The sequence below is a fragment of the Mustela nigripes genome, chromosome 4, assembly GCF_022355385.1.
Source record: "Mustela nigripes isolate SB6536 chromosome 4, MUSNIG.SB6536, whole genome shotgun sequence".
Taxonomy (NCBI): domain Eukaryota; kingdom Metazoa; phylum Chordata; class Mammalia; order Carnivora; family Mustelidae; genus Mustela; species Mustela nigripes.
In genome coordinates this window covers 112851342-112879281 of record NC_081560.1, presented here as the reverse complement: position 1 = coordinate 112879281, position 27940 = coordinate 112851342, and the positions used below count along the sequence as shown (strand labels likewise).

General features: G+C 45.0%; 1 protein-coding gene across 3 annotated transcripts in view; it reads left to right on the top strand.

The window, feature by feature from the left end:
- COG2 (component of oligomeric golgi complex 2) overlaps positions 1-27940 on the top strand; it is a 53233-nt gene that overhangs the window by 21031 nt on the left and 4262 nt on the right. For 2 of the 3 annotated variants that reach the window (XM_059397351.1, XM_059397349.1), the window contains 12 exons: positions 1879-1959; positions 3571-3674; positions 6019-6127; positions 6987-7166; positions 8793-8917; positions 13076-13202; positions 15110-15249; positions 21475-21536; positions 23246-23397; positions 25014-25211; positions 26111-26183; positions 26476-26618. In XM_059397351.1, coding sequence (XP_059253334.1) covers positions 1879-1959; positions 3571-3674; positions 6019-6127; positions 6987-7166; positions 8793-8917; positions 13076-13202; positions 15110-15249; positions 21475-21536; positions 23246-23397; positions 25014-25211; positions 26111-26183; positions 26476-26618 — 1494 coding nt within the window. The remainder of the gene's footprint in view (positions 1-1878; positions 1960-3570; positions 3675-6018; positions 6128-6986; positions 7167-8792; positions 8918-13075; positions 13203-15109; positions 15250-21474; positions 21537-23245; positions 23398-25013; positions 25212-26110; positions 26184-26475; positions 26619-27940) is intronic. The other variant, XM_059397350.1, reaches the window with a different exon arrangement.

The window sequence follows — 27940 nt, the reverse complement described above, 5'->3', positions numbered from 1 at the left end:
GACTTGTATTTTAACAGTTTATAATCTTATAAATACCCCCCCCCCCATGTAATCTACGTGTGGTTAAGTTCCTGGGCTGATCTACAAAAGCTATGTAATCCCTAATGGAACTGAAGGATAATATAAATAAAATGTAGTACTTAATAAATGTTACATTTGAATGTTCTCTCAGAAAAATCTCTGTTGTGGGAATGGGACTCCCCACCTCTAAGCCATTGGGAATAGGAACTCCACCTGGGTGAACAGTGGAGGGGAAGTTGTGGCATCACATCTAACAGAAAACTGTGCTGCCCTGTCCCCCCCCCCCCCGTCTGTGTCTGGTGCCCTGACTTACGGCCTCTGTCCGTTCTGATGCCCTGTCGTAAACTTGTCATAAACGACACCATCCTTCCTTGTGTGTCTCCTCTAGCTTGAGTGGCCTTGTGCATCCCTCCCCTAAGACAGTGCCTGCATCCTAGAGAGAATATAAGGAGAACATAATTTAAGGGAAGACACAGTACACGGTTAGAACCAAGAAAAATGCAGAGTAACGGAAATATCAGTGCTGAGAAGCCTAGGGGAGGGGCAGGCAGGAAAGAGTTTGTGAAAGAGGTAAAAATCTTGAGTTGTGTCTTGAGCTAGCCAATACTTTCCATGGCTTATGTCTCATTTGAATTTTACAAAATCTTGTTAAAGATACTTTTCCTTGGAATGGAAGGGATTTTCATGGTCCGCTGTTGGATTCCACACCAGCCGCTGTGTGGCTCTCCCGCCACCTCCTTGGTGTGCCTCTTCCTCCCGGGGCCTCATAGTGGTGTTGTTTCCCAAGCCTAGCCTTCCTTTGGCCTCCAACTCTTCTCTCAAACCCCCTCCCTGGAGGCAGATGTGCTCTACTGGAACAGGCTCCCGTCCCGCCTCACCCCCTGCCATCACCGTATCCCCTCCCTTTTCCATGGCCCGTCTTTATGGCCACTTTGGTCCTGCTCAGCCACAGGCCTGACCTCCCTTTCTGGTCCCAACTCTGAAGCTGTTCTGTGAGATTCTCAGACCACTGAGGGATATGACTATATCTGTCTTCATTGTATCCCTGTGGGCTTCCACAATACTGACGTCCAGGAGGGGTTTCATAATGTTGATTGAGTGAATTAATTCACCTTCCTGTGGAATTTTTGTGATATGCCTACTTTATTCTAGTTGTTACTGTTAACCTTTGTTTTGGCCCTAATTCCTAATTATCTCTTTATTCATTAGCTTCTGGACAAGTTTCTCCACCTCTGCGCTCTGCCTTTTTCTGGTCTTCTGTTCTTCATTCTTGATTCCTGGTATTTCCATACCCACATTTCATCATCATGCATCAGTGCTTTGACATTCTCTCGTTCTCCAAAATGTGCACAATCTAAAGACCTCATCTCAGTGAAGTTGGCCCTCCCTTCCTATTTCTGCTGCTCTCCAGAAGGAAGCCTGCAGTGCACACGGCTGTGTACCTGTCTGACCCTGACCCTGAGTGTGTCTGCACTTACATCTGCTCCCCATCCCCTCCCCACCTCGGCAGCTGTGTACACATGGCTTTCAGAGTCCGATTCGAGCCCCGTCACATTTCCAGACTGTCCTGTACTTTGCTTCATATTATCTGTTCTCCATTCTAAGCCCCCTCATCCCCATAACTTTCACTGTATATGTGTCATTCTTCTTCTGGCCATGCGACCCTGCCTTCATGTCATTATGCCCCCAGATCATGAGTCCCCTCAACAGTAACTGTGTCTGGTATATCATGTTTTTGTCAATATCTGCATAGTACTGGTGCGCAGGTATTAAGTTCTGTGGAATTGAATGAGATGTAGGAACTTGATAACGTGACAAAACAATGTCTGTAATACGTTTTCTTTCTTATTCTTTTAGAGTCTCAGGTCATCTGTCAGTGAAGGAATTCGGGCAGTAGATGAACGAATGTGTAAACAAGAGGACATAAGGAAGAAAAAGGTACCCTTCAGTAGATTTCTTATGCTGCATGCCAGTTGAAGCCCTCTCCTCTTATCCCCACGTACTTGTCAGCACTATTCAGCTTTTTTTCAAAGCTCTCATGCATGTGCACTTTACACATTATGTCATGTTATCTACTTGAAATAATGAGACTGAATTTTAGAGGTACCCACACAATCTCAAGATCACCTACTTTTTCCAGAACAAGAAACAGTGATAACTGTTGTCGGTGCAGCGCTTGACAGTTAACGACTGTAAAAAATTGTCAGCGGCCCTATAAAGAAAATAGGCCTATATTAGAGACTAGGGGAGAAGTGGGCTTTCCAAAGCAAACTCAGGATTCTGCCGCAGGTTTGTTGTTATTTTTTGATTCTGCATTCTTTATGTTCTAGTGTTCACTATAATTTTTTCGATTCCCAGTATTTAGCATGCAGTGTTGGCTTACTTTCAGGTGTGCGAGACAGGCAACGGCTCCGTACATCCGAGGGCTCACCCCGGGAGTGCACCCCTTAGTGTTGTCTCCAGTTTCAAGTGTCCCCAATGTCATTCATGATCATAACGATGTAGGGGCACAGCGGGCATTGGGAGTCTGGGCTTCTGACTCTCGCCTGCTGCTCTGTACAATGTTTTCTATGTGTATTATTAGCATATTTGTTAAAATCTCAGTGGGGAGAAGCTTGTTTGAGGGACCTTCTGTTTAATTCGCCTCTAGATCTCCTCACAGCTTTTGTCCAAAGAATGCTTGTCGTGCGCTTTCAGACAAAACAGTAAGCTTTGTGAGAGCAGGGTGTTTTTCTTGCCTTATTTTCTTGTGTCCCCCTCCCCACCGACCCCCATCAGGGCGAATGTCAAGCTCCCAGGGGTGTTCAGTAACTATTTATTGAATGGATGACTTTGTATTTTTTTGTTCTTTAAGGATGAGAGTTTTCATAATGTCCCTCAACCCCTTTGATAACATTTGTAGTATAAAAGGTCTTTAATGAATTGGTGCTTGGGCATATAGGTATATGCACATGTAAACTGAGAGGGTCAATATGATCGGAAGCCAAAGTTAAAACATGAATAAAGGGCCATAAGAAAACAAATGGAGGGGCACCTGGTGGCTCAGTTGGTTAAACGTCCGACTTTTGATTTTGGCTCAGGTCATGATCTCAGGGTCATGAGATTGAGCCCCGCATTGAGATCTGTGCTCAGCAGGATGTCGCTCGAGATTCTCTCTCTCCCTCTGCCCCTCCCCTGTACGCATACATGCAGTCTCTCTCTTTCTCTCTCAAATAAACAAATCTTTTTTTAAAAAATAGGAAAGAAAAGCCCATAGAAAGATTCAGGATGGGAAAGAGAAGAAATAAGAGTATAGAATATGAGAAAGCAAAGTCTAGGGTTTTTGTTTTCTATAAACTTGCAATAGAATATTGAAGTATGCTTATTCTAGAACTAAGATTTGCATTCTTGACAATTCTGTGTTTCATAGAAATATTCAAAATATAGCATGTCCTATATATTTGAAGTTGCCTTTTGGTCTTATATTTTCTTGCATTTAGCATGGGAAATAAAGATGATTAAAAGTAAAGATGGTGACTTTTTTTGTTTGCTTAATTTTTATTTTTATAGATGTGTGTGTTGAGGCTTATACAAGTTATTCGATCAGTTGAAAAAATTGAAAAAATCTTAAATTCACAAAGTTCTAAAGAAACCTCTGCACTAGAAGCAAGCAGGTAAGCATTTTTTTTTTTTTTTAACTAAGTAGCACATAAATTAATACTTCACATCCAGCCTAATTAGGCGGGGAGGGCTTATTTAGAATTCATTTCTGAACAAGAAAAAATCCAGGTTTGTGGCTTAGTGTTTTTGAATGTAGCTCCAGGAAAGTGGAGAGCATGAAATGGTGAAGTCTATAACACGTTCCTATAAACCCTTTGGTTAGAGACCACAGTTCCAACACGTCAGTATGCTTCCAGTGGAAAAGTTTTATATTTGGAATCACCTTCCCTGAGTACTAGCAAAATCCTGTTGATCTTTAAGGCATACCTACCATTCATCTTGTTTTTTTTCCATCTCATTTTTTCCCCTAGACATGCCCAGAGTATTACCATTGATGTATTTTGCACCAGCATTATATTATTATGAAACAGTATAGGACACATCCAGTTGAAATTTACAAACAGGAAATAAAAAGCTTATGAAGTAGAAAAAAGATGATGGCTCTCTTTGTTATACTGTGATTGTCTTGTTCCCTTCCTAGTGTGAATTTTCAATCAGCCAGGGTGAATGAGTGACTCAGAAAATGAGTAGTTAGGTCCTGTCAGCACCGTGAGACGCACAGTAGTAGTGCAGTGGTCCTGCACATACCAGCTGGGCTGCCCGCATCAAGGTCACCTGGTGCCCTGCATGCTCTGTCCTGTGAGGCTAACAGTCCTTCCTCCTGCAGGCGGAGTTAGGTTTCTAAATTTTAGGAATTAAGGTTTTAGATTTTAGAAGGAACTTGAGAGACCATATGCTCCACATGTCTCATGATAGAGATTAAGAACGGACACATCCCAAAGGAAGTGATTCTCTGGTCCAGGGTCTCTGACCCCTTTCACATCAAGGCGTTCAACTAAGTGGTCAGCCCCCACTGTGCTTGTGTCTCTAGCATGTTGCACTCATGCTTCTGCCCCCATTCATCCGCACTTAGCAGACACTAGGTGTGCGGCCCTTCTGCAGCCCATGTGTCTCCAGCGGCTCCGCTTCGCTGCAGCCCTCGGCAGCACCTGCAGCCCCTCCAGCCACGTCCACGTTCGGCCCCTGGGGAGCTGGCCCTCCAGTGTTCTTCCTGTCTTTGCCATTGCCGCTGTGCTCCTCAGATAGAAACACCTCAGTGAGCTCTATGTCTACAATCCTGTCCCTTTGCAACGCTGTCCTTGATAAACAGACATTGTGCACTTTCTTGCTCAGCATTACATTGGAGGACTTTTTTTCTTGAGAAGAGCAGCTCTGAGCTCTAGAGTCAGGAAAGCCAGAGCAGCATTGGCGCACCGTAAATCCATCCTGCTGGCCAGGCCCAGAAACGCTGAGATAAGGATAAATAGGAAATGCGCATGGGATCAGTCAGTAGAGGTTGGGATTAGGCTTCAGCAGCATTGGTCTTGCCGAGTGCTTGCCTTCCCTCCACATTAGTTCTGATGCTCCGGGACTGGGCACACCACGGCGGGTCTCCAGACATTTTGGGTTTCCTTACAGTGTGTTTCCTCACTACCTGACTGCCCATCCTCAGATGTGGGATGCCTCATAGAGCCCAGCAGGGGCTTTGGGGCCTTTATTTATTTATTTTATTTTCTTTCTCTGTTTGGCTTCCTTTTGAATGGGGTTGATGCTTTCTAATGGGGGGGGGGGGGCAGGAGGGAAGTGTATCCAGTCCACTTGATGGCAGATGCACTGTGAGTGATTTCTCACCAGCTCCCAGAGCACCGAGCTTGCTCTTTCTACAGTTGGGTAAATGTAAACTTGGAGTCCGCTTCTCTGAGGGATTTCCCAGGTTGCTGCTAGGCAGTCAGTTTTAGCTGATTGAGGAGATAGCAGTAGTTGGTACTGGGGAGGTACTGGGGAGGGAGAATGAGGCAGGCGGAGGGGGATTCGGGTATGAATGGTAGGACAGGGCAAGAGAGGGGAGGGGGTTAGAGAATGGGAGAAGAAGGGAGAAGAAGGGCACGAATGGGAGAGCCCAAGGAACGTAGTGGAAACACGCAGTTGTACCCACACTGACCTAAAATAGCTCCATCCCCTTGCCTGGGCCCTGTGGCCCCGGGCCAGGCTGCGTCGGTGGCTTCTATGACATCTCCGCTCCTCACCCCCCACACCTGGGGCCTGCTGCACAGTTTGTCCTGAAAATTGGTGGCATGCAGGTGCAGGTGCCTGAGCGCTGTAAGGCATGGGAGGTGGTGGGGGGGGGGGCGGATTGTGGCTGGGAACACACTGGGAAGAAAGAGCACAAGGGGCGCCAAAGTCGGCATTGCTGACCAGGTGATGTGGTCACTCAGAAATTAACTTTGGGAATTACACTTCTCTAATTGTCTCTACTAGCCCTCTCTGGACTGGACAGATTTTGGAGAGAATTGCCACAGAATTTAACCAGTTACAGTTTCATGCTGTTCAGAGCAAAGGCATGCCTCTTCTGGACAAAGTAAGACCAGTAAGTGTTGGTTTCGATTTTCAATTTGCTGTTTGCGAATTTCCTGGATGATTTTGGTTTGACCTAGCGTTGCTCCCTGATAATTGCTACAGGATTTTGAAGCTAGCTTTGAATTTTTTCTTTCAGTGTCTGCTGCTTGGGACCCTGCTTCCATTGTGTCACACTAGATAGATTTTGTGTAAAGACACGAGCGTAGTCTCCAAACTATGCGAGTGAGAAATCACTCACAGTGATTTACTATGCGAGTAAAATGAATTCTGAATTTCATGTAACTTGACACATCATATGATGTAGTCAGAGTTCATTTATCCAAAGCCCTTGACCGGGTTTAAATGCACGCTTGTCCAACTAACTCTGTAGCTTAAGAGGCAAATAACTTTTTGTCGTTCAGTAATTGTCTAAACTTCCCTTTGATGAAGCCGACTTACTTTCAAAGAAATCATAGGGAGGGGACACCTCGGTGGCTCAGTCGGTTAAGCCACTGCCTCTGGCTTAGGTCATGATCCCAGGGTCCTGGGATCATGTCCCACCTTGGGCTCCTTCCTTGGCAGGAAGCATGCTTCTCTCTCTGCCTGTGCCTCCTTGTGTGCTTGTGCTCTCTCTCGACAAATAAATAAATAAAAATCTTTAAAAAAAAAAAAAAAAAGAAAAGAAAGAAAGAAAGAAAGAAATCATGGGGAGAAGAGATTCATTGTTATTCTCTAGGAAATATTGGGATTTTAATCTTACATATATTCTGGTAGAATTAGAGGCTTGCTTTATATATATAACACATATGTATATAAATTATACATATATTTTTGAGTTTTTAGAAACTGTTGTGCCTGGACCTTCTTTCCTGGTCTCTCTGTTCTTGCAGCGTATAGCTGGCATTACGGCCATGCTGCAGCAGTCCCTGGAAGGCCTGCTGCTAGAAGGGCTTCAGACTTCCAATGTGGACATCATAAGGCACTGCCTACGGACTTACGCTACAATTGACAAGACACGGGACGCAGAGGCATTGGTCGGTCAAGTACTGGTGAAACCGTACATGGATGAGGTTTGTGCCCCCATGCACCTCATTCTGCAAACACAGAACATCTACTCTGGCTTCGATTCTTGACTGGGTGTGAGAGAGCTCAGGGCTCTTCCTTGAAGATTCTCCTAGTTACTGCTCTTCTGGTTGTAAGAAAGGGTTGGTCCCGGTTGGTGCCCATCAGCATGGCAGGAATCAGGCATGTACTCTGGTCTCTTCCAGTGATGCCATAGCTCAGGGATCATCTTAATTTAGTAGGGATGAAGGACTTGCCTAGGAAGAAGGTACGGATCAGAACATTTTCGGGTCAATTTCAATTTCCGTAAGTTATACGTTAATGAAGTTGCTGAAAAGCGTGACCCCACCAAGGCGCCCGTGCCTGCTGGAGGAGCTGGAAGACAGCTCTGTGCGCAGGGAAAGTCCATGAGGGGAGGCGTCTTCGCAGAATTGATGTGGCCTAAGTCTTGAAGACCATGGGAGAGTTTGCGAGGCCAGGAAGGTGGGAGGGAGGGAATATTCAAAGATTAAGGGCTTTTATGGGCGAGTTAGCGGGGTAACACCTTAAGTCCGGAACTTGGTTACCCAGTGTCCTTGACCTATGTGGATACAGTTAAATACAGGGAGTCAGTGTATCCTGCCTCTGAGCGGCCAGAGCATGGGCTGCACCATGTGAGGCCGCCAGCAATCAGCAGTTTCCCACTTAGAGAGCATCGGTTTCATCTAGTTCAGGCTGACAGAAGTCATGAAGCCAGTCTCAGCGTTTGAGGGCTTTCTTCCCGTCACCTGCGAGTGTGAGTGTTCTTTCTGTCCAGTAAGTATAAAGCTACCTGCCATGACTTCAGGATGAAAGGCTTCCAGTTTTAAAATAGGACAGTATCCCATTGATAGAAATGAAATTGAAGGATTTATTTCATTAATCTTCTCAGCTTCATTAGGACTACTAAAAATAAATGATCTGTCAGTTCTTTGTATGTATCCTATTATAGTTCATAGCCCTCTCTGTGGGGGTGAAAAAGATCATGTTATTCTTTGTCAATAAGTGAAAATATTTTAGTTATTTAATTATGCCCTTTTCGTTGAACTGAATCTAATATGCTAAATTAGGGAAGCACTTTACGTTTCCGTGTCGTTAAATGAACTGTGGCCACGTTTGTACTTTAAGTTTGTACGCTTGTCATTCACCTCCTGCAACTCAGCCTCACCACAAAAAGTAAAATACTAAAGCAAAATAAGATGTGTTTTCTTCCATCGCTTTCTGTCTCAGCCCTTTCCCTGTTCTGGAGATGGTAGAAGACAAGGCCAGGGTGAAGATGGTACAGAGCTATTGTCCAGAGATACAGTATTTCGCTTTTAAGCTCAGAAGGGAAGCAGATGAGTGTGTGTGATGTTTTAGCTTCAGGCCAGTCTCTGTCCCCCAGCCTCTGTGTCCCCCGGGGTTGGAACAGTGTTCCCAAATCCTGGGACCTAGATTTTCGTGCCGCTGTTACTTACCTCCTGTTTAGAAAGCATGTTGAGTGGGATGGAGGAAGGACGAAGTGCATTTTTAAGGTTTACTTGATTCTTTTCTGTGTAGTGTATAGTTCATACTTCTCTTTTAGGTGCTTTAAAAACAACAACAACAACAACAAAAACCACTCTTCCTTCTGCTAGGTGATCGTAGAGCAGATCGTTGAGTCTCATCCGGACGGCCTGCAGATCATGTATGCTAAGCTCCTGGAGTTCGTTCCTCACCACTGCTGCCTTCTTCGAGAGGTCACAGGAGGAGCCATCTCAAGGTGACGTAAACTGCTGTGCATGCACCTGAGCTCAGTTTAGTGGCCACCTGTCACCTCCTCATGGGCCGCTGATCCCTGGCTGTCCTGTCTGACCCGGGAACGTGTGCGCTTCCCTATTTGTTACCAGTGCTGTGAGGCAGGTGTCCCTCGCCTGGGTTTACAGGGAAGGGAATGAAGAGTGGGGGCGAATCTCGATGGTGACATTTGTGTGACTCCAGAGCCTCTGCTTTTCTCTTGTCTATACTTTCTCCTTAACCAGGTTCAAAATCAAAATTGGGTTCTTTCCATTATTGTGATGTCATCATCTGTCTAGAAATACCAATTCAGTTTAATTCAACACATTTTATACTGATGGCGATTAAAGTCATGTTCGGTTTTCCCTCCCTCTCTCATTTCATTTCCATGGCTTTCCAGTTCTGTTTCATGAATATCCCATTACCTTCCACCATCTCCGTCATCCCAGTCCAGACCTTTGTCGCCTTTTGTTCAAGGGTAGCGGGCTCTCCCCACCTGGTCTCCCAGCTCCACCTGTCCCTCTTCATTGCAGCCCTCGGCTGTCCCACCTGCCCAGAGCTCTGCGGCCTTCCAGAGTCACTTGTGGCAACTCATCGCCCACAGAGGAGCATCCAGTCTTCCTGGCGCAACCTGTGAGGCCCTTGGTGCTTGAGTCCTAGCGGTTCTCCACTGTAGAACTTCCTACTGTGGAACTTTCCCTCATACCACTATGGTTCCTGGCCAGACAGGAGCACTTGACCTTCCCTAATACACCTGGTACAGAAGATCTCTGACTTCACATTGGTTCAGTTTATGGTTTTTTGACTTTTTATAATAGTGCAGAAGTGATATGTGTTTAGTTTGGATCTTTTCCCAGGCTGGCGATCTAGGATCTAGGATCCTCTTTTGTAATGCTGGGCAGGGGCAGCGAGCATAGCCCCCAGGCAAACCACATGATCATGAGGGTCAGCAACCAACACACTTGAACCATCCTGTTCTGGCTTTCAGTGCAGTGTTCAGTAAGTTACATGAGATACCAGACACTTTATTGTGAAATAGGCTTTTTGTTAGAGGATTTTGCCCAACTGTGCAATACTCTAAGTGTTCTCAGCACAGGCAGGGCTGAGCTCTGATGTTCAGTCGCTTTTTCAACTAAAAAGATTTCCAGCTGAACAATGGGTTTATTAGGAGCCGAGGCCGTCATAAGCCGAGGAACATCTATCTGTACTGTGCGCTTCCGTGTTTTCCCTCATTGCTTCCTGTCTCATTCCCTTTGTCTTTCTGTTGACCTGTCCCTCCGCATGAAGCTCCAGTCAAATACAAATTCTTTTTTTTTTTTTAGATTATTTATTTATTTACTTATTAGAGAAACCATAAGCAGAGGGGGAGGCAAAGAGAGAAGCAGGCTCCCCACTGAGCGGGGAGCCCTATGTGGGACTCAATCCCAGGACCCTGAGATCATGACCTGAGCCGAAGGCAGAGGCTTAACCAACTGAGCCACCCAAGCATGCCTGAGATACCACTTCTTTCAAGAGACCATCTTTTATCCCGTTGTTCAGCATTAGGCACATCCTCTGGATTCCATTTGGCTTTTAATCTGTTGAGAACTGATGTCCGTAGGCTTAGCACGTGCTCCCTTCCATGCTGCCCGCACCTTCCTGCCCACACCTGGCACAGCATCTTAAAGCTAAAACTACCCTGTGTCTGCAAAATGAAAGAATGAATCTGTAGACTAAGGAGGTCCCTAATCTTTATGAAGTAAGCAAGCAATGTAGTTTGTCTTGAATTTGTATTCTGTGGGAAGAAAAACCTGGAGTAATAAATACGCTACTTGACCATTGAAATACCCTGTTTTCACTACATGAATTTAGAGAAAGCCTGGTTTTGCCACTTGCAGTTAGTAATCATGAAGATTTAACTGGATTTGGATTTCACATTAAGAATTTAGAAGTCATGATGTAGAGATACCTGGGTGGTTGGCGGTTGAGCTCTGCCTTTCTGCTCAGGTCATGATCTCAGGGTTCTAGGATTGAGCCCCATGTTGGCTCCCTCTTCCCTCTGCCCTGACCCCTGGCTTGTGCTGTCTTGCTCTCAAATAAAATTAAAAAAGAAGAAGAAGACGGAAAGTCATGATGTAAAACTAAAGAAGCCACAGTTAGGAAACAGCCAGCCAGTCATTAGATTTGACAAGGCTAGTCTTGGTCCTGAAATATCAAGTTTCAAAGCTTTGCAAGTTCTCCCACCATTTTCAGTGTGGCCAAATTCACGGAGAAGCCTCAGAAATTTGGGGAATCTATGGTTTTTTATTTAAAGATTTTATTTACTTATTTATGTAAGAGGGAGGAGGGGAGAGAGAGAGAGAAAACACATGAGCCCAGGAGGAGCAGAGGAAGAGGAAGAAGCAGACTCCTCCCTGAGTGGGAGCCCAGTGCAGGGCTTGGTCCCAGGACCTGATATCATGACCCAAACGAAGGCAGATGCTTAACTGACTGAGCCACCCAGGTGTCCCATTGAGGAATCTAAATTGTACCTCGGTAGGTCGTCATTTGCCTCAAGCATCCTGATTGTGCTGCCCCTGACCACCCCCTGCTTAGCTCCTGCCTCCAGGTTTCCACACGCTCAGCTCAGCGCTTTCCTTGTCCGCCCTTCAATTGTTCCATGTGTCTCGTCTGCACATGCCCTTTATAACCTGGCAGCACCGACGGCATGTGGGATTTATCTTCCGAGGAATAAGGATTCACTTTCCTCATTTGCCATCTGTTTCAGCTGTTAATCTTGAGGATGTAAATTTTCTCTTTGGGGCTTTAAGTAGATATTTACCTTGAGGATGTGGAGCTCTTGTTATTTAATGTTGCTTATACTCTGTGCATCTGTAGTTTTAAAACCCTTAATGTTATTCTTTCTTTTTTGCCATCCCCAGCCCTCCTTTTTTTTTCCCCCTCCCAACCCTCCTCCAACCCACCGGTGATTTCTTATCAATACCAAACTATAGTAAGATTATTTGGTATCCCTTTCTGGAAGTGAAGCGTAGCTTCCGTTATAACCTGTGTGTTCTGATCATTTTTGCTAAGCAGGAAGATTATGAAAGCATTTTCTGTTGATTTTTAATGCCAGCATAGTAAAATCCCAATTTGCTATCACCGCTTAGCTATAGAACTCCCACTTTTGCTTAAAGAACGTGTACTGTATTGCCGACCATTGTTCAAGAAAATTTTCTTAAAAGTACAGCATGTCACACAGTATACAGCAGTCAGAGCGGGTGGTCATCGCAGTGGTATTTGCCTCAAATATTTATGTATCTTTAAATTCAGAAGAAACTTAACGAATCTGCCGTATTTACTTATGTATGAAACCATTGCTAACATAGCATTTACTGTACGCAGCCTAAATGCTTGGTAGACGTTAACCCGTAGGATGATCCTGTGACCCATATCCTGTCATGTCCATCTAAAGATGAAGACAACAAAACATAGAAAGTAAAGGGCCCACGATTTGAGCGCAGGCACTCTGGCTCCCAAGTGAATGCTTCATGTCTGTGCCTCTGCCTCTCATCGAATTCTAGAACTTGAAATCCAGAGCCCAGCCTTTTGCTAAAAAATGCAAAATAAAGTATGGACACACACAAAAACATTAATGTGATAGGTGTTCTGTATTGGGATTTGTGATCAAGATTTTACACGGAGCAGTCCTACAGCTGTAGAACTGAAGGTGACCTCAGAGAGGGCGGCGTCTTCGCACAGCTGTTAGTAATTGGTAAATTAGTGTCATTTACAACACCTCGGAGCTTAGCGGTATTAAGATTGAATGCGAAGATAACTCTTCTTGTGTTATTAGACTGCTTCTTATCCAAGGTAGAGTGTAAATACGGTGACCTAATTAGGGGAGGAATCGTGCCAAGGCAGTCTGATACCAACTTGCTCTCCTGTGTGATAGATAAAAGAGTCAGGCCACAGAGGACACACCTGCTTCCAGGTGATTCTGGGATCAAAGAGTAACATAGAAGTGTCGGCCCTAAACCAGCCCATTGACAAAGAGAGTTGTTCGTAAAGGTCAAAATAAGTATTAGGCTGAGGAACTTCTAGTAAAAGCAGCACAGCAGAATTTCGCCCTTTGTAAATAGAAGAGCACAGTGTATCTGACTGAGATTTTGCTCTTGTCCTACAGTGAAAAAGGCAATACTGTTCCTGGATATGACTTTTTGGTGAACTCTGTGTGGCCAGAAATAGTACGAGGATTAGAAGAAAAATTGCCTTCTCTTTTTAATCCCGGGAATCCTGATGCATTTCACGAGGTACCTTTTTCTGCAGAGTCTTGGTTCTGTGGTGTTTTTTTTTTGTTTTTTTTTTTGTTTGTTTGTTTTGTTTTTAATAAGTTTGAGCTCATGAGTGAGCATGTACTTAAAAATCATTTCATCCAAGTAATAGTCCCTGATACTTTGGGGAATACGTATTTTAATTTGACAATGTTTAGTAAAATCCAGTCTAAACACAGTTGTGACTAGGTGCGTTTATTATTTTCTCACTTTTAAAAAAGATCCTAAAAACCATTAAAAGCCAATCTCGTTACAATTGTTTTCCATGAAAAGTAGGTTTGCAGATCTGTACTGTATAATTTTTGAGGAAAACAAAAGGTATCGATGGGATTGTAAAATCCTTGTTAATTCTTAAAGCGTAGAGAGGCAGGCAGTAAGTGTGGTGAGCTGGGGAGCTGGTGGACTTCAAAAACAGGTAAGACAACAAATTTGGAGCGTTATTATTCCAGAAATACCACTGACCTATTCTCGTGATTCATTGTGTGATGTTAACAGTATGTTGAACAATACGATCACTTGGTGTCACTTTCAGTAAATTGTGTGACAGTGATTTTTGTGATTTTGAAAATTAGGGCTTTCAAAAATAGACACTGTAAGCAGAATGAAATAGTGGTTTAGGCAGGAACCATTTAAGACCTTTTACATTTTGCTGTACTCTAGAGAATTGTATGGATCATGTTAGGCTCAGGAGATGTTTCAGCTCGGAAATGACACTTTCTCACAGCGCTTTGATTTTGGAATTCTAAACCAGTGCTTAATGTTGGTGGGTATATTTCAAGCAAGCATAGCATCTGTCAGTTTCTCTCAAAAAATGCTTTCAGCTTTCCGCATTGCTGTGACATGCTTCTTGTGAAGAAAGAAACATCTTTGTATTCCTTTAGCATCCTGTCCTATGCAGAAGTAGAATACATTTTATCCCAAAAGGATAAATAATACTTTTGTCTCAATGCCACATGCCTAGAACTCACACTCAGGGGATCTGTTGCTCAGAACCAACTGAAAGAAATTAAAAACGTGTAGTATTCAGGGCACTGTAATTCGGGCCTAAGCACAGACTTCAGCAAATTTAGGTGAATGGTTTGGTGAGCCAGAATTGAGCCCATCTTAATTAAGAAGTCCGTGGAAGGTCCACACACATTCTCCTAACAGCCTGGGCACTTGGGGGCCTGGAGTTCCCACAAGGGAGTCTGCATTTCACCACATCTGCGGTTTTGCTCTGCTGGCTGACCCCGGTTCTGTGTTCTCTGTTAGCTTCGTCTGAGAGTAAATTCTCTCGGAGCCTAAGCAGAAGAGGAAATGTCATCCTTAAAGTACAAGCAGTAGTTATTGGTAGGTTAGTTTTGTGGGCGAAATTAAGTGGTACATTAAGCACAACACACAGGTGGTGAATGCTGGGTGAGTTTCAGCTGTTGCTCTTCACGGTGGTATGGCCCTCCCATAATCCCCCCCACACACACCCTCCCTCCCCCATCTGTTTTCATGCTCTTCCGTCTGTAGAAAGGACTGGACTGCTCCCCTGGTTTGATTCTTGTCCTGCTGCTTCTTCTGGAGCAGCAGTGAAAGCAAGACCACTTAATTTCCGGTCTTGTCTCGTTCCAGTGGGCTAGATTAGGGGTACCCTAGAACATGAGAGCTGTCCTTTGCAGAGCACTGGGTTTCCAGATGGGCTTGTCACGTAAGCTCGTGAGCCGGTCACCGGACCACTTGGGCATTATAGGATCTTCAAGTCGGGACCCGGGAAGGACGATCTCTTGAGGTCCCTGTCAGCTCTGGGAACGGAGTCCGAGGGCTCCCCTTCTCTCTCTGGATTACAGCTTTCCATGCATGTTCCTGTTTCTGGTTAGTGTGCTTACAGTGAAATGCCCACCTGTGTGTTCTTCTTTTAGAAATACACCATAAGTATGGATTTTGTGAGAGCGTTTGAACAGCAGTGTGGATCCCAGGCCAGTGTGAGGAGACTAAGAGCTCATCCTGCCTATCACAGCTTCAATAATAAGTGGAATTTACCTGTTTATTTTCAAATAAGGTCAGTAATTTATTCCCTCCCCCCACCTCCAGTCTTCTAAGAGGGAATTCGAATACCAATGCAGAGGTTGCCCCACTTACCGGCCTTTTCTTTGAGATCATTGTACTGTTCCATGGGAAGCAAAACCTAAAATGGAAATGTGCGGGTGTCTGGATTACCAAGGTCCTGACTCACATGAGAGAAAAATAATTTTGTGATTAGAGGGCTGCATACACCAGCCTCGAATTGAGGTGGCCTCCGGGCCCAGATCCGTCCCCCGAGATGACACTTCCACAGCCATCACACGAGACGGGCAGGAGGGGCTCTGGAGCGGCACACTCTTCTTTTCCCTTTTCTTCTTCTCACCACCTGTCTACTGTCAAACAGCGGCCCCGGCCAACATCTGTTGTCAGCTTCTCTGGACAGTTCTTTCCCTCAGAGAGAGTGGGGAGAGGCACAGCCTTAAGTATCCTTTGCATCTGGTTCCTTCAATCAGTTACAAGAATCCTAGTTATTATTTTGGCTTTTCTTTATAATCTCTGACATTTGTTCTCTCTGTTCTGGAAAATGGTGACGCTTCTAACAGATGTCCTGATGATGACTCATATGTAAATAAGTGCTTCTATAAACTATTGGGGAAATTTAGGATAAACTCTTGGCAAAGTATGTTCTGCTAGAAAAATCGATGAGATCAGGCAATTTTGCAGAGTCTCTTGATTGAGGTCATGGTAAGTTCCTTCATAGAATGACATTAACTAGAGTGTTTTAGAACGGTCTGTAGAGGGTCATAGGCTTTTTGTTTACATCGCTGAGTACTTTCATTACAATGCAATCCTTTTCCCTAGAGTTCTGAGGGAAAGTCACAGGGAAATATATTACGGATTAGGTACCTTGATTGTAATTGCTTGCCATGATTGCAAATGTATGTAATCATCTTCAGATAATGAAATCACGGTTATCAGAACATTAGGGAGATGCCCTTCTCATACTACTCCAAGTTTTATGCTTAATTTGACAAGGTCCCATCACCACGTAGCTTGTCTCTGAGTAGGAAATTAAGGATTTGTTCATCTACGGTATTCATGGACCACATTGGAAGTAGTTGTTACAGGATAATCAAGATCAAGACAGGGTAAGAAGCCCTTTTGATTCAGGAGCAGAATTTAAAATAGTGGAGCATTATGTCACAGTATAAGGCTACATAGAGAAGAGATGTCTGCATTTAACCATTTCTTCCGTAGTCGGTGGTGAGATAGCTTTAGATGCCTGGTACTATCACATCACGTCCTGGCTGCTGCCTCCAAACTCTTATTTCCAGTTGTTCCCCCAGATCCCATGACCCCATGCTTGGACATCTTGTACTGTCCCCCCCACCTCCTGGACCCACCCTCCTGGAGCTCCAGCGGGCTGTTTTGAGCCAGAGCTCGGGGTGGGCCAGGCGGAGCCTCACAGCAACAGCACAGCCTCGCTTCAGTTGGTTTTCACAGGCTGGCAGATGAGCCTTAAACTAGGTTGAAAGCCAGCCAGTTCCCTGAAAGATTTTACCTTTGCCAGATCTTCAAAACTAAGCATTCAAAGGGATTGGTTAACTTTTCTTTGTAATCTCTCTCAAAATTTGTGAAATTCTTAAAAATGACGTTTGAGTTACAAAGTGTGGAACTTGTATTCGATATGTTTGTTTTTCCATTTTAAAAATAAATTCAAGTAATCCTTTGTAGGACTGTCCTGTTGATTTTTACCAGGTGTTGAATTGTTTACTCTGGGGGAATGACAGTAAGTTCCACAAACATGACAAGGGTCAGAGTTGTATTGTTATCTGATTCATTTCAGGGTCACCTGAAGGAAGCCAAAAGCCAGTGGAGTGGTATGCTTTGACATATTTATAGGGAGAAATACTCATATTGCACTCTTGGGAACAGGTTTACACTCCTGATCTGACCGTAGGCCTGCATCCCCATCCTCTTAGGAGAAAAGGGAGCATTCCGAGCTAGCACCTTCTGGAGCACACTGTTCCTGATACCCTGCTGGGTCTACATTTCCCATGTTCTTACAGGCATGTTGCAAAGTAGCTTTAGGACTTGGTTTCTCATAGGAAGGAAAGTAAATGCAGGTAGGACCGAAACCGTGTCAAATTGTCACAAGCCAGTGGCTACCTAGAAACTGGTGTTAGTCTCTTCAAAGCCAAAGGCTAAGTTGTAGGTCTTTTTAATTGAAATCTTTCTAGAACCTTACTTTCTAGAACCTTACATACTCCTAGAACGTTCACGGTATATGCTTTATTCGGTACATGCTGAACGTAGTAGGTCTCCTCGTTAATGATGTGGCATGTCTGCAGCATCGACGCACTCTCCCTTTGCCCCAAGTGTGCGTGTACACGAGGTAGAGGTGTGTAGAGACGCGGCCTCCGACAGTTCTGATCCTGCCGAGCAGAGGGGGTGTCTCGCTGCCGCGCCGATTCTGTACAAGCACTTTCGGAAGCTCGCAGACCTGAAGCCTGCCTGGAGGAATTTATCCGGAGACCTTCCCCAAACCCAGATTTAAGAATTGAGAAAGGTTTTAGTTGGAGTTTGCCCTCGCTACAAGTACTCTGGACAAGAGCAGATTGGCATCACACATTCACGTGCCAACGACTGCTCGCTTCTCAAGCTTCAACAGAGTCGCCTCTCATTTGCTGCTGTTTTGCATAAAGAACGATAACCTGTCACTTCTGTCCTGGAAGTCGGCTGCCCAGCAAAGCTGAGTGAGGGGCTGGTGCTGGGCCCCGGGCTGGGGAGGCACAGCTCTGTCAGGTGACACAGGCAGGTGTGCTTTCATGGCTCTTCCCCTGTGGTCGCAAGGCAAAGGGCCGTGTGAAGGCAGCAAGGTACCAGGGATCCTGCTGCTTTTGGTTCTGGTAACTTCTCACATGTGCGTTCTTGTCATTAGCATAAATGTCTGCATAATTTTGTGTCCTGTGTCTTCCTTACTGGTAAGTTATACATGCTCTGACTGCTGTGTAGCTTCAAGCCAACCTCTTCCAATACTACATTCTAGAATGAATGTGCCATGCATTACGTAACCATTTCCTTACTTGGGGCCGTGTAGCTCGCTCCAGGTTTCCCCAGCTATATGCAGAGCCAGGCTAGCTCTCAGGCCTTTTCCCTGTCAGAGCTTACTCTGTATTTTGTATAGATTTTGGAAAAAGTGATGTGAGGGGCCTGAGGCTGAGACCTGGGGCCAGTACGCTCTCCCCGCTGTAGAGCTCCCCTTCTCCCGTCTCTTCCTGAGGTACAGAGTCATACCACCCCCTTTTGCTGCTATTCTTGGGCTTATCTCCTGGGCTCCCTTCTCTAACCCCGCCTTTCGGCTTGTCACTTGTTTTCCCCCATACCTCTTGTCTGCAGCTTAGGGAGACAAGCCTTCCACAGGCTTCCCTGGGCAGTAGGTGTGAAGGTTCCTTCCACTTAGCCTCCAGGAAACTCTGGTAACCAGGCCGGTCCCAGCAGTGCAGGGCAGCCTTGGGGTCTTGGGCTCTGGGCTGTGTTGCACATTGGCGGACGGCACAGCTGCTGCTCGCTCTCTGATGTGCTGTTCTTTTCACCCTTCAGACAGTTTCCTTCAGCTCTGTCCCTGGACTGCTTTTAAAAAGCACACATGTACTATAAAAAAAAACAAGCTGCCTTTGGAGACGTTTCTTAAAAGAAGTTGCTGTGGCCCATGTCGAAGGGGTTACTGCCTATGTTCTGCTCTAGCATTTTGATGGATTCCTATCTCACAATTGAGGTCTTTTATCCATTTCGAGTTTATCTTTGTATATGGTGTAAGAGAATGGTCAAGTGTCATTCTTCTGTATATAGCTGTCCAGTTTTCCCAGCACCATTTACTGAAGAGACTCTCTTTTTTTCCATTGGCTCTTTTTTCCTGCTTTGTCGAAGATTAGCTGACCGTAGAGTTGAGGGTCTGTATCTGGACTCTCTATTCTGTTCCATTGATCTGTGTTTCTGTTTTTGTGCCAGTACTCTGCTGTCTTGGTGATCACAGCTTTGTAATAAACCTGAAATCAGGCAACATGATGCCCCCAGCTTTGTAGTTCTTTCTTAACATTTCCTTGGCCTTTTCTGGTTCCATACAATTTTCAGATTGTTTGTTCCATCACTTTGAAAAATACCATTGCTATTTTGATTGGGGTGGCATTTAAAGTATAGATCGCTCTGGTCAGCATAGACATTTTAATTTTAACAATGTTTATTCAAGACACGTCTCCAAAGGCAAGGGAAACAAAAGAGAACATGAACTTTTGGCACTTCATCAAGATAAAAAGCTTCTGCACAGCAAAGGAAACAGTCAACAAAACAAAGAGGCAACCCACGGAATGGGAGAAGATATTCACAAATGACACTGCAGATAAAGGGCTGATACCCAAGATCTATAAAGAACTTCTACTCTAAAAACAAGTAATCAAGTCAAAAAATGGGCAGAAGACATGAACAGACACTTCTCTAAAGAAGACATATAGATGGCTACAGACACATGAAGAACACACGAAGAAATGTTCATTGTTAGCCATCAGGGAAATTCAAATCAAAACCACTACCACCTTAAACGAGTTAGAATGGCAAAAATTGACAAGATAAGAAACAACAAGTGTTGGAGAGGATGTGGAGAAAGGGGAACCCTCTTAACACTTGATGGGAACACGAGCTGGTATGGCTACTTTGGAAAACAGCATGGAGGTTCCTCAAAAAGTTATAAAAATAGAGCTACCCTACAACCCAGCAATCACACTACTGGGTATTTACCCCAAAGATACAAATGTGAAAAGAAGGGGCACATGTACCTCATCATTCATAGCAGCAGTGGCCACAGTTGCCAAACTGTGGAAAGAGCCAAAATGCCCTTGAGCAGACGAATGGATAAGGAAGATGTGGTCCATATATACTATGGAGTACTATGCCTCCATCAGAAAGGATGAATACCCGACTCTTATAGCAACATGGACGGGACTGGAAGAGATTATGCTGAGTGAAAAAAGTCAAGCAGAGAGAGTAAATTATCATATGGTTTCACTTACTTGTGAAGCATAAGAAATAACACGGAGGACATTAGGAGAAGGAAGGGAAAAATGAAGGGGGTATGGAATCAGGAGGAGACGAACCACAAGAGACTGTAGACTCCAGGAAAGGAACTGAAGGTTTGGGGTGGGGGGGGAGATGGGTGAGCCCAGGGATGGGTGTTAAGGAGGAAACACATTGCATGGAGCACTGGGTGTTATACGCAAACAATGAATCATGGAACACTGCACCAAAAACTAATAACATGCTGTATGGTGACTAACAAAACAATTTAAAAAATAATAAAATAGGTAAAATCATTTAAAAAAACCAAACTGCTCAATTAGGTAAATTAATCTTGAGCATGTGTCAGAATTGATTGCCGTAAGGGAACTGGCAGGTGACAGGAGCGTGCTGGGGAGGGTATGGTGGGGGATGTTTACATAGTCGGCAAACAGAATGCTACCTGAGCACCTAGTTTAAAAAATACACACGTTCATGTCACAAAGTCCTAAACACGTGCCCTCATCAGTTATTAAAACAGAAATCGGCGACAGGAGGTCACAATGGATGGTGGGCCAGCTGAGACACAGGCAAAGTGACCGGAAGCAGTGGCGCAGATGCCGCTGGCTGTGCCAACAGGGCGGGCACCAGGGAGCATGAGGGGCTCCACGGAAGTGTGCAGAGCATGGGCCACCAGCCGCTGTGCTCACTGGCTACCTGCAGTGGCTTTTCTCAAGCTTGCAAACAAAGATACAGAATACAGCCTCCCCGTTCCTTAGTTTGAGGACATGTACTCTGCTGTGATCGTGCAAATCAAGACGGATTGAAGATACCTGCAGTCTCGTGGCCTCGAGGGGATGGAAACTCGGGTTTCACGAGGCAGGTGGGACTTTGCAGGCATGGCTTCTTGACGGCGGCTTAACGGGCAGTTTGTTCAGTTTGAAAAGCGTGGGGCTAGTCATGATTCCAGTCAGCTGCAAATAACAGAGAAACCCTACCCAATCGTGCCCGAATCTAGAGAAATGTATTCCTTGTTCAGTTAAGAAAACATTTGGGAGAATAGGCATTCTGGGGCTGGTTGGACACTGATAAGAGCATCAGACCGAGGGACAAGCCAGTGGAGGCAGTGGCTGGTCCCCAGGAAGGAGGGAGAACAGGGAGAGGCATCTGGCAGCTGCATTAACCCTCATCTGTGCTCTTGTTTTTATCTCAGGTTCAGAGAGATCGCAGGATCCTTAGAAGCAGCACTCACAGGTGTGCTGGCGGACGCCCCAGGTAACTTCCTGAAAGTGATCAGTGGCAGGGTGTCATTCCGTGAGTGAGGGAAGCTCAGCCAGTCACCTAGACCTTGCCATTCTGAGGTTACTTGCACCTTGTCCTGTCATGCCGTAGTTAGACCTTAAAAACATAACTCAGGCTCTCTTTTTTTCTAAAGAGGCTAAAGAAATCAGATTTTTTTGGTTTATAGAGCATTCTCGGTAAAAAGAATGGGAAATTGTTTCAGCAGTGAAGGAGGAGGAAATCTTGTCATGTGCAAGGACGTGAGGGACCTAGAGTGCATTATGCTAAGTGAACTGAGTCAGAGAAAGACACACCATCTGATTTCACTTGTGGAATTTAAGGAACAAAACAAGTGAGCAAAAGGAACAAAAGAAACAAACCAAGAAACAGGCTCTTAACTATGGACAGCAAACTGGGGGTCACCAGAGGGAGGGGGAAACGGGTGACGGGGATTAAGAGGACATTCACCATGATGAGCACTGAGGAATGTACAGAATCACTGAGTCACTGTATTGTATGCCTGAAACCAGTACAACACTGTATGTTAACTACACTGGAATTAAGATTTTATTTCTTAAAGATTGATTTTTCAGAGAAAGAGAGAGTGAGCACAAGCGGGGGGAGAGGCAGGCAGAGGGAGAAGCAGGCTTCTTGCTGAGCAAGGAGCCTGACTTAGGCCTTGATCCCAGGACCCCAGGATCATGACCGGAGCTGAAGGCAGACTTAAACAACTGGGCCACCCAGGCATCCCTAAAGTGAAATTAAAATAGACAAACAAAAAACACTCTAAGAATATAGGAAGCACTCTGAAGTGTGCAAGCCTGACGATTCACAGACCTGTATCCCTGGGGCAAATAATACATTATATGTTAATAAAAATAATTAATTAAAAAGAATATAGGAAGCAGGCATTATTTTTGTTTCTGAATATAACATGGCAAGGGGATTAGCCCCTGGTGATCAGCTCTTTGTATAGCAAACTGGCTCACATCTGCTTTCATCCCAGGCCCATGTAAAGCATCAGGTTGGCCCTTCCCTTCTGGGGGTGATTCACAACTGGGGTTCCCGCCCCAGGCCTCCAGAGCCCTGGCCCCCATCCTGGGATAGTGAGTAGGTGACAGTGGTTGGTGGGTTCCAGACATACTTGCTTTCCATAGCATCTCACTAATCCCGTGTCCTGTAGTCATTCCCAGTGGCCACTCATACACTGTCCAGCTACTTCTGTAGTCACGTGGGTCTCTAGGCTGCCCCGCTGAGACTCCTCATGTCTGTGTGGCCAGGTCAGCCTGGACCGCGTGGTTTTAGCCTCAAAGTCGGTCTTCACCTGTTTTTGCTGAACACGGTCATATATCCCTGACTTCTGTACATGAGCAGTGGGTTCAGGGAGAGGAACGAAGGAGCAGACAAATGCAACAGGACAGACTCGGCACCAAAGTCGAAACCCTTGCAAGGACCGCCCCTCCTGCTTGTGTTTATTGAGGTGGTATAAGATGCCTCAAAACAGATGATTTCTGAATGCTGTGTGTTTAACATTTCCCCAGCACCTGGGAGGGGGACCTGTGTAAAATTAGCGCATTGCCACGAAAGATGGGGTAGCGTGGATGGGTTAGGGCCATTTTCCCCATTCCTGAGTTACACGTTGAGAATGTTCAAGTTGAGCCTGGAGTTGGTGGTGATTCTTGACGTGTCTGTTTCCTCTCCAGCCAGCAGTCCCTTTTGCCTCCTGGCTTCTCACAGGACGTGGAGCGGCCTGCAGCAGTGCTGGTCGGCTGAGATGTTCCTCCCAGGGCTGACACATCGGCTGTGGAGGCTCACACTGCAGCTCTTGGCTCGGTACTCGGGCTTCGTCCACGAGGTGAGGGCCAGCCACGCCGCCGCTCCAGAACCACTGATGTCAGGGATTCCAGTTTTACAAGGCCCTGTGGTCACTAGAGATTAATCTGGAGGACGACAGTAGGCGCCCTTCTCAAGTTTGTAGCCAGTGTGTGTTTCCCTTTCCCTTTTGGCTCCATGGCCTTTGTGGGTGTCTGGTGGGAAAGCTTCACGCTGACGAGCTTGTGTTCCCTCCTCCAAGCCAGAATCTTTGAGGTGCCCCCAGATTAAAACAGAGATGCTCATTTTAATGAAAAGGTATAGAAATAAAAATAGACGTTTTAATCGTATTTCTAAGTTTAAAAAAAAATCATAACGATCGTCGAGATTAAAAGGTAGGGAAATTAATTAACCTTCCCTTCATTTCAGAATATCCTACTTTTTTCCTTGTCAGGTAGTTGACTATATTAAATAGCCACATGCCCACGAAGATTTGTTAGGTTCTGTGCGTAAAGCATCCGTTCAGCTCAGCGCACAGGCAGGCCCCGCACCAGCATCTGGGTCTGAGAGAGGCCCTGCCTCCTGGACAGTCTCCAGAGACAGACAGACACGCAGCTGGTTCATTGTGTGTGATGACAATGAAAAGAGGCCGGAAGCGTGTGTTTGCTCTCAAGAAGGATGACATAAAGAAGCCTCCTCTGTGGGAAGAAGTCCTAGTTGGCATCAGAGATGAGCACGTCACCGTGTCACTGAGTGTTCTAGTGGAAGGAGCGCAGGCTTCAGTCAGAACCAAACCGAGGTTCTGCACGTCATGTTTTGTGGCCTTGGGAAGATTAGCTCTGGAGTCCCAAATTCTTCATCTGTAAAATGGGAAAACAGCTTCTATATGTGGTTGTGAGGAGTAAAGAGATAATTTGTTGACCAACAAATTGTTGATGGAAGTACCTGGCAGATCCCGGGAGCTCAGTGGAAGCCAGTTGTTGTTTTTTTCCCTTTTGTCTTCTGCTCAGAAGGGTCTTAGCAGACCATCAGGCTGTTTCTGAAGACCACTGTGCGGTCAGTTCTGGGGACATAGGGGCCATGAGATTCTTCAGTTCAGTCTGAGTTGGCGGCGGATGCATTCTGACCAGCCAGTAATTCTGACGTCTCTAATAAATTATCTTGCCCCAAACATTCATTTTTCCTTTTTTTTCCTGATTCCAGGGTAATTCTCTCTGGTTTTTCCCTTGTAACGATACATGATTCAAGTAACACTTTTGTTTGTACTATTTGAAGCATAATGAGGCTTGGATTTTGATTTTTTTTTATCCTTACTAATTACAATGATAAATTTACCAAACACACTAGGTAAATGATTTTACCCAGTAGAGTCAATGATTTTTTTTTTAATTGTGATGTTCCAGAAACTAATTTTCATTCTGTTTAGGAACCTATTTTATTTTTGCCAGTTACTTTTTATCACTGAAATTAGACACAGGTTTAAGGAAGATTAAATGTACGTGGGGTTGTCGCTTGACCTCGTTTCTCCTTGTTGTGCTTCCGTTAGTGAACTTGTAATACTTCGTAGATAGCTGTCACTTTATGTGAGTCACTGACCCACAAAAATGAAAGCTCAGAGATGTTGCTAGTGGAAAAATAATCATTGCAATGGTTTTCCAGCTTTTACTCAGGCCCATCTCTAATGAAAGTGCCAAGGATATCAAAAAGACTTTGGTAACTGGTAGCAAAGACCCTTCAGTTACCCAAGGAAATGGTGAAGACCAAGGAAGTGGCCCTTCAGAAACAAAGCCCACAGTCTCCATTTCCAGTACGCAGCTCGTGTATGTGGTCGCAGACCTGGACAAACTTCAGGAGCAGGTAGGCCTGTGTCCTGGAAGAATTCCAGGTGCTTGCTTCGGTATGGCCACAGAAAGCAGTGTGTGCAAAGACCTGACACCATTTGGCCTCACAGGGCTTAGAACCATGGGGCCCAAGGGCACCTCAAGGGAATGTGTTCATCTGCCCTCCAAGGTGTCTTTCCAAACCCTGCGCCCACCACCAGTGGGCTGTCTGCATCCTTGCTCATCAGTCTGGTCGCAAACTGTGTGAACCTGGGGCCTCCACTTCCTCTCCCGTAGCACTGTCACAAGCCCCAAGAGAGCCCGCTCCCATCTGCCCATTAGTTCCGCTCACCCTGTGCAGCATGATCGCTAACAGGTTGGGGCTTCATTGTCTCTACCCCACTTGACCTGACCATATCATTTCCTGGCAACTTTAGATCGTCAGCTGTACTTTGAAAGTGCTCAACTGTTAAAACTTCTGCCTCTTTTTCCCCTGGATAGGGCCCCATATTTGGGGGCCTTTATCATTACTTAAGAGGGCTTTGTGGGCCGAATTTGGGTGCGAGTGCTCTGGTACATAAATCTGCTTTCCTCCGGTTTAAATATGTTGTGGTGCTCGAACAAATCACATGTTTTGAGTAAAAACATGGTCTTCATTGTAAGCTTGTTTTGGGACCGGAGAGAACCACAGGACAGGAAATGGTTTTCATAGTCCCTGGCCTGTTGCTAGCCAAGCACTGCCGTTTCATGTGATGTTTCTCTTATATTGTGAAAGCGTTAGAAATTCTCCTTTCTTCTGACAAAAATGACAGAAAGTCCTGAGTTTTGTTTCATCGTTCATTAACAATATTTTAGAGTTTATAGATGCAAATAGAATTGCCTCTTCCTTTGATTTCTGAAAAGTAACTGAATATATAAAGTGCATATTTATTTCAGCTTCCAGAACTCTTGGAAACAATCAAGCCAAAACTTGAAATGATTGGCTTTAAGAATTTTTCTTCTATCTCAGGTAAAAAAAATGAACCTTTAGACCCAGCAAATCTTTGAATAAGAAATAATTTAAAATAAAACTTTAGAGACTATAGGATATATTTACCATTTTCTTCTCTCGTTGTAAATCCTTGGTTGTTTCTATATTCTGTTCTGTGATTTTAACTTCTCTAAATGAGATACTTTGTTTAATTCTAATGATTTGATTTTATTTACTGTCATATACTCTCTAAATACCATGACACTGTCTAAATTAAGATTCACATCTGGGCCTGAGTAAGTGGTTACATTTAATCTTTATGTCTCTACAGCAGCCCTGGAGGACTCCCAGATGTCTCTGTCAGCCTGTGTTCCTGCCTTGAGTAACAGAATCATCCAAGACTTAAGTGAGTCTTGTTTCAGTTACCTGAAAAGTGCCCTGGAGGTCCCCAGGCTTTACCGGAGAACCAATAAGGTTAGCAGCACTCACTGAAAAGAATTCCAAGCTGGGGAAATACAGAGCAGGAAAGCCACCGAGGGAGGGAGTGGTTGAGCAAGACCCAGGACAGCCCAAGACAGACCTAATCGGCCTCATCCATAGAGTCTTTATTTGCGTGAGGGGGACCACACAGGTGAATGGTTACGGTCAGCTGCTTTGAGAATTGGACTCAGACTATACAGACTTTTTCTGGATGCCTTTGGCCTTAAGGAAAGATAAAGAAAAGATAAAGATAAAAGAAAAGCTAAAGAAAGATTTCAAAAGAAAGCATTTTAAGAAAATATCTTTAACTCCTATACTCTTTTGGTCTTTGAATCTTTTATTTGAAAAACTTTGAATTTACCTTGTTCCCTTCATACTGTCCTAGCAAGTACCAGCTTCCTCCGGTTCTTTAACTTAATAAGATTTGAAAAGCTGTGTTAAGAACATGGAAAGCATTTATGAGATGGAAAAGCGTGCACGCACGCTGGTGTTCAAAGTCAAATTCTCCTGTTGTCACGTTTTATAGAATGGCGACTTGGGGACTTCTTTTGGACCAGTGGTCTTAGTTTCCCCTCCTGAATTCTTGTTTTCAGGCATTTCTCATCTCATTCTGGCTACGTGTCACTTAATTTTCCATCGAGTTTCTTTTTTCACAATTGTAGAGTTGGATGTTAGGCTAAAATTATTTTTAAGAACTATGACAATTTCCTAAGATGCTGTGCTGTTTTGGAGTGTCCCTGGGGCAGCCTCTGCATGTGCTAATCGTGGGTCTTGTCCCGTTCGTGCTGGCCTTCCTGTTCGACTCGGTGTTCCAGAGGCAGAGAGGGCTGAACCGAGCTGGGGTGAATCTCCTTTGTGGTGCTTTTTCTTCTCCTTTTAAAATCTGGGGTGTGCGTTAGGATTGCCGCTTCCAACAAGAGTACTTTCTCACCTGGCTTCCTCTTTCTGGTCTGACTTGAAGCTCCCACTTCAAAGTGGGGGAGAGACCTACTTTATGTTCCAAATACATTAATTTCCTTTTAGTAAGCTACCGGCTTTCCCCGTCTGTTCAGTACGACGTTATGTATTTACCAGGTGCAGGTGGGTCAGATACTGTCATTTGTTCTAATATAAAGTGAATGCCAGTGGCCTTGTCTGCCCCTGAAGAAGCTAAAACTAAGGAAAGTCAAATTAGGAACCCTAGATCCGTGCTCCTCTGGCTGCCCACCGGCGGTGTTAGCGCCACCTGGTGGGAGCTCATTAGAAATGCACTGTCCCAGACACAACCCTCCCCCCAACCGCCCCCCCCCCCCCCCCCCCCCCCCCCCCCCCCCCCC